General features: G+C 37.7%; 1 protein-coding gene across 1 annotated transcript; it reads right to left on the bottom strand.

Annotated features, from left to right (window-relative positions):
* Positions 1-397: 397 nt before the first annotated feature.
* On the bottom strand, positions 398-6,278 carry LOC127852519 (uncharacterized). The gene is made up of 2 exons (XM_052386476.1): positions 5,470-6,278; positions 398-512 (listed from the first exon to the last, which is right to left on the bottom strand). The coding sequence occupies exons 1-2, from the start codon at positions 6,276-6,278 to the stop codon at positions 398-400; spliced, it is 924 nt and encodes a 307-aa protein (XP_052242436.1).
* Between the last annotated feature and the right edge of the window lie 828 nt (positions 6,279-7,106).

The following is a 7,106-nucleotide window of genomic DNA, read 5'->3' as shown; positions in this document are numbered from 1 at the left end:
AAAGCTTTAGCAGCGTTGATGATAGTGTAATTGCTCTGTAATTATTAGACTGGTCTCGCCGCTTTCGCCCGCCTTTAAACAGTGTAATACTCCCGCCTTCCTTCAGTTTGTCAGGTACAGTTCCGCTGCGCAGCATAACTATATATAAACGTGATAAGGGTTCAGCGATAATGTTCTTGCCATACAGCATGTGTTCATTTAATCGGGACCACAGGCCTTTCCTTTAGGTAGCTGATTTATACTAGGCTCAACCATTTCAGGTAAAACAAAAACATCTTGAGGCGGTGACAGGTTAGTCAATGCCTGCTCCACTTCCTGTCTAACAATTTACTCCCAGTGTGAACCGAAGTCCGGGCAGCTTGAAGGGGTGTACAGGTCTTTAAAGTATTTCGCCCAATTACTCCGTTATTTCCTCCCGGCTTCTGTACATCTTCCCATCGAAGTTGATGCCACCTCCTATGTCGGCACCGGATCCCCGTTTCCTTGAATTTACTGTGAGCCAGAAACTCACCCTGTCAAATTAGAGTGTATTGTAAAGTTTTGTCATATATCGTTCAACGCACCGCCGCATGGTCCTTAATATAGTCAATAGTTTAGGTAGCGTCGGTTTGTTAAAATGCACATGATCAAAAGCTTTCAATAAAAAAAACACTTCCTGCAGATTAAGTGGAATCCCAGTCAGATGATGTTACTTTCTCAATATATAAACTGTATAACCCTTTTCCAAACGTTGTAAAATGCTGTGGTAAAAACATTCGTTAAAATATATAAGTATTTTATAGATTTCTACAGTGTAAAAAAACCCAAATCGTGCGATTAAAATAAAAGAGTTGACTCGGCGTCATGTATTGGTTTGACCAGATGAATGCACTATCGAAAATATTGTATAAGGTGTCATTATAGAATGTGTAGGTATTTCTTAGCAGATTTTGTATTAGGACTTATATTCTTTAACTGTTTGGTTCCTGTAAAATTTTGCAGTTTGAATGTTCAATGACTGCTGTTTATGTTATTTTGTGAAACACAAAGTTTACTGCGTGTTGTCTTTGGTGTCTTACTTCCTAATGATACTAATGATCAAATAAAACACGATTGAAAATTAAAGAAATGCTTACTTAGTGCATATACACCTTATTGTATAAGCACACACGTTAGCCATTTCAGATTGAATGCAACATGTATAAACTATTTATCAAAGTCGTGTGAAAGAGAAAGTAAATTATAACAAATGTTATTACTTGGCGAACAACTAGTTACCACTGATCAGAACGATTGTTAGAATTCTGTTACAAACGCATTCGTACCGCCTATGTTACAGCAAAAAGCGTGTTCTCATTACACACAGTATTATTAATAATACATTCTCCCGAAGATAATGTTTGGTTGACAACAAATAGGTTGTAAAAATGTATATTGAGAAAAGCTGGTAAGGTAAATATTCATGCTTTCTGCGTACTCACTTGATTTATAAGTATGCGTCCGCGGCAAAATATTGCATCAGGTTCGCCGGGCGCTTAGGTGAAACAGTCACTGGTCAGTGTGTACTTTGGGGGTGGTTAAAAACGCTTAATGTTACTTATACAAACTGAAAAAAGATAAGCTAAGAAAAGGCCACCAAATGAGAGGTTAAATGTTAAAAAAGAGAAACAAGAAGTACAATAATTGTTTAACCAAATCGAGTTTTGGTAGAGAAAATGTTCATAATAATTAATTTGGAAAATTTGCTTCGCTGATGATACATATAATCTGAAAGCTTGCAACACAAATATTAATTCATTATACATATTGCAATCCAATCTTCGGGAACCTTACCATAAGTAATTTTATCAAGTGTTACGCGTATATTTATTACACACCGTTCAATCGACTATCGCAACGTCTGTGGTTCAGTCTGAGTGTGTTCTTTTAAAGCCTAAGTGAAAAGGACTTTGTGAACGTAATCCCTACCTTCCTAGCTGCTTACTTTTGAAGATATCCGTTAGCATGTGGTCAAAAATCAAACAAAATTCACCACTCCCTCAGTCAAACTCTAATTACACAGGATTTAGACCAAAGACTCAAGACAACGGCCATGGCTACTTATTAGATGGTCATGCCAACGGCTACGAAAATAAAATATGCTCATGCCATCGGCTGAGGCAATGGAAAATAGCATGATGAGATGTGGACGTTATTCCCTGCTCAAAACGGTAAATTGGTAATTATATATTAAATATTTATATTATATAAATATATATAAGAATATTTGCAAATATTGTACAACCCAGCCATATAAATGGCGTACGAGTCACCGAGCTAACATATAAGTGTGTAGTCACACAATTAATCAATATAGTGCTGGAAATAGTAAGGATCCTGATAATATAAAAAAGTGGCATTGTTAAAAGAAAGGTTTAACATGGAAAGTGTAGATGAGTTACTTCTGTTAAGTATTAACATTAACAAGTCGAATAACAATCATTGTAGTTCGAGTAAAAATAAGTAATACCATTTAAATACCATTTAGGAGTATTATGCATATACTGATGTGTTTTTAATGTTTGTCGGATATATATTATGCTTCCAAGCATTTTATATAGCAATCTTAAATAAACAATGCAAATGTATAAATAAGTCTCTTATCAGTCAGCATACATTCTAGTCTCTCGCTATACAGAATGTTCGTTATGTTTGGTTTAATCTTTGATACTCAATTATAAAAAAGAACGGTATACTGGACATTCAAACAAGAAATGATATTCTGTTTAAATCTGATTGGGGTCATAACACAATACGCCCAGTCTCTCTTTTATCTTTAAATTTCTAAACTGCCCGGTTTCAATTCTCAGCGGCAAGGTGTCTGTTCTTATTTGAGCAATGTAAGATCTTAAGTGCTTTGGTAGTGGCATATATACATAATTTTCACATCCAAGTTCGTGTTTAATATGCCGGTAAGTCCTGAGCTTGGAATAGGATACGAGATCTTGTTGTCATTGGTCATCATCCGTACGTTTAAATGTCTCTTTAGCATGACACAAAACATTGTCCAGTGACAGGTTGCTTATGGATTTAGACGTATACAGATTGAGTAAAATTAAATTGTGTTTAATCCTTAATCGTTATAACGACTGGTATTCTCACCATGTTGCCGGTGAAGAACATATTTATATTTCCAACCTAATGGAACTTGTATAATGGAAAAACTAATTGTTTTTAAAAAGATATTTTCTATTATATAAAATATTGAACAATATCGCGCCGATTGTCTTTGTAGGTTACTTCCCTTCTTTTCCGGGTAGACATTTACCCGTATTATACATAACAGCGGTAAGTCAGGATTTGAATTGTTTATTTGGTCCCTTTGGAAGACGATTAAATAGTTATATAACAGGTATGGTGATAAATATGATTCCTACGCACTTCCGAAATGGTCTCTTTCATTAGTGTATATTTGTAACTTCGTGATGCTTTCATTTGGGCATGTATTAAATTACATCATTAATAACGGATTAAATGAGATATGTCTCAGGAGTTTCCGTTATTTAATACGTATTTCTGTAAAATTCCTTCGAAACTCGTTTTTTCTTGTGCATTTCGGTAGTGACATGCCAAGTAAGTGATAAGATGCTTATATTTCCGATCACAACAAGGTATATGATTATTTATCCTGTCACATGCCTTTAAATCAGCCCGATAACCAGGTAACCTAATATCCCAAAAGATATTAGGCTAGATGACCACGTGACCTCGAATATCCGTCAGTTGCTCTCCTCGCATGCGCACGCATGTCCTATTTTCTATTAATAACATATACTTGTTTTCAATATAAAAAAACAACAAAATACATGTAAAGCACTGTTTGTTTAAACATTATTATTTCAACAGTATAATTTTGTCTTTGTGTATTGAATTAATAACGATTGACTCGATTGCTGTGTTGTTTAACAAGATGGAAGCTAGCCTAAGCGTTTTGCTTGACGTGACGTAAAAATATTTTTGTTCGCGCGTGTTTTTTCCCATATTAAATATTTAAACACAAAATACTTGAAAACTAGATATTTTAGAAACATGTCAACGAATGTGACAGGATAAATAGAATAATAGGTTGGTGACGTGGATGGAGAATGGTTATCTGGCTCGTCGGAAGATCTTATCGGGTTCGCCTTCGGCTCACCCGATAACTTCCTCCGACTTGCCAGATAACAATTCTCCATCCACGTCACCAACCTATTATTCTCTATATTACCGTTAACAACAAGTGATATGATTATATTTGCGTTCACAACAGGCATTACGATTATATTCCCATAATCACTAGTTGCTATTTACGCTGAATAGCAAGCTGTTATTGATACCGCAATAGCGGAAGAACCTCTGAATGGCTCTTTTCAAAGCGACACGCGATATTTACCGCGGTATGTCGCCTTTTGGGATGTGCAGACATATTGCGTGTAATGACTTGTTTCAATAATGTCGAAGTATAAATTATATTTTAAAAATCCACTCACCCATCCCATTTTATTTCAAAATACGAATGAAAATCTTAAAACAGTTTTTTTGTGATCAAAATATCTGATAGTTCTATCGAATATGGTCAAGGAATAACGTCCACATCTTATCATGCCATTTTCCATTGCCTCAGCCGATGGCATGAGCATAATTGTATTTTCGTAGCCTTTGGCATGACCATCTAATAAGTAGCCACGGCCGTTGTTTTGAGCCGTTTTTCAAACCCCACTCGAATTTAAACGTTGATAAAAATGTTGTGTGTTAATGTGGGATGCTGTTATTTAGAATAACCGAAAACAAATGATTAAAGAGATCAATAAAATGTTGTTCATTTTTATATTAGGTCTAAATCCTTTGTAATTAGAGTTTGACTGAGAGAGTGGTGAATTTTGTTTGATTTTTGACCACATTCTAACGGATATCTTCAAAAGAAAGCAGCTAGGAAGGTAGGGATTACGTTCAAAAGTCCTTCTTACTTAGGCTCTCAAAGAACACACTCAAACCTGCTCAATTCAATACGTAAAATATATAGAATAGGGAAATACTTACACTCCGCTTTTAACCGACATGTATCTACTAGCTCAGCCGATGGATGAACCACAGACGTTGCGTTAGTCGATTGAACGGTGTGTATTACCATAAGAGTGGTCCCTGGTTATGATAGCATCCCATGTCACGGGATCAATACTTTCAAAGTGGACAACTCCCCACGTGTCCCGAAGTACTCGTAATGGGTCTGGTAAATATATCTCACTAAGGAAAAGTGATTTGCACAAGAGTCATACATATTGCTGCAATATTTTCAGAGATAGTACCCTTTCTTAATTTGTATATTTTTAGTTCATCTTTAAAAAAGTAAAGAGATATCAAGATATATATATATATATATATATATATATATATATATATATATATATATATATATATATATAAAGTTGGAAAGTTTTAAGTGCCTCGATACCATGCGTCCATAAGCCCCACACATCATCCACAAACTGGAAGTATGCGAGTGGTTGCTTTTCTGACCGCCGGAACAGTTCCTCTTCCCAAGCACCCATGTACATTGATGCATAGTTCAGCCCGAGGCGTGAGCCAATAGCCGTCCCTTCTGTCTGTATAAAGTGTTCGTCGTTGAATGAGAAGGTGTTGTTTTCAAACACAGTGTCCATCATCACGATGACGTCCTCTGTAGGAATTTCCGGGTCCGTTCGCCTGTTTAAAGCGTCTATAGCAGCAGCACGGGCCTCATCTCTCGGGACACTTGGATGTAGGGCCTTCACATCTAAACAGAATATTAGCCTACCTTCCGGAAGAGGTTGTTTTATTTTTTGTATTTTGTTTAAGAAGTCCATAGTGTCTCTTACAAACGACGGAAGTGACGTCACATGGCTTCGCAACTGGTCCTCAACAATTTCCGCCATTTTCTCTGTCGGGTGGCTTCTACCATTCACAATGGTGCGTAACGGCATTCCTGGCTTATGTAACTTCGGGTTCCCTTGAAGCTTACCGGAAGTGCCATCGTTCCCTGTCATGTATTGTCGGAGATCACTGTCTATGGAACCTCTTTTGTACAGGTTGTCTACCACCTTTTTTACCTTGTTTTGCACTGATTTTGTTTTGTCGTCGGCAACTTCCGCATATGTGTCGCTATCGGAAATTTCACCTTTTAATTTTTGTATGTAATCTGTGCTATCCATTACGACTATACCAGAACCTTTATCAGCAGGCCGAATGACAATTTCATCGTCGTTAAGAAGTTCTTTCAGGGCGTATTCTTCAGATTTACTCATATTGAGCTTAAACCTTCTTTTGAGACCTTTGATGATGATAATAATATTTATTATAATTATACCGATAAACACCTGTACCTACACAGTGATTCTTCGCACCCGGAGTCAACAAAAAAAGCTGTACCGTATGGTCTGGGTGTGCGTGCGAAAAGAATCTGTTCAGAGGAGGTTGCCTACCGGAAGCACAGACAGGCGGTGAAAACACAGCTCGTGAACCGTGGATATGACGGGGCGTTTGTAGAGACCGAATTGATAAAGGTCGACAATAAAAAGAGAGAGGACCTTTTGCGCGAAAAGACAAACTTGGAGCATAATACACGGATTCCGCTGGTGATAACGTTTTCGCGCGCACTACCCAACATCGGCCGTATCATCCGTAGACACCTACACACGCTGCACACGTCTGATAGAATGAAGGAAGTGTTCTCTGAGCCCCCATTAGTAGCCTTCAGACGGGATTGCAACCTGCAAGACATCCTAGTGCACAAAAACACAATAGGATGTTCTTCCGAAAACCCAATATGAGCGGGCCCTGTGGGGCGCAGAGATGCGCCATTTGCCCGTACATGATGAAGGCGGAATATTTCACAGATCCCAGCGGCAGGAAGTACAGCGTCAGAAACAATGTTGATTGCAAATCATCCAATGTTGTTTACGCGGTCAACTGTCGTCGCTGTCGCAGGTTCGTGTATGTGGGAGAGACCGGCGGAACTCTGTACCAGCGACATCTATTGAATCTGTCGCGTATTCGCACACAGCACAGTGACCTGGTAGCTGAACATTTCTACACCGACGGACATTCCATGGATGATTTCCAAATAATGGGAC

Source organism: Dreissena polymorpha, chromosome 12 (genome assembly GCF_020536995.1).
Source record: "Dreissena polymorpha isolate Duluth1 chromosome 12, UMN_Dpol_1.0, whole genome shotgun sequence".
Taxonomy (NCBI): domain Eukaryota; kingdom Metazoa; phylum Mollusca; class Bivalvia; order Myida; family Dreissenidae; genus Dreissena; species Dreissena polymorpha.
This window is presented reverse-complemented; position numbering and strand designations above follow the sequence as displayed.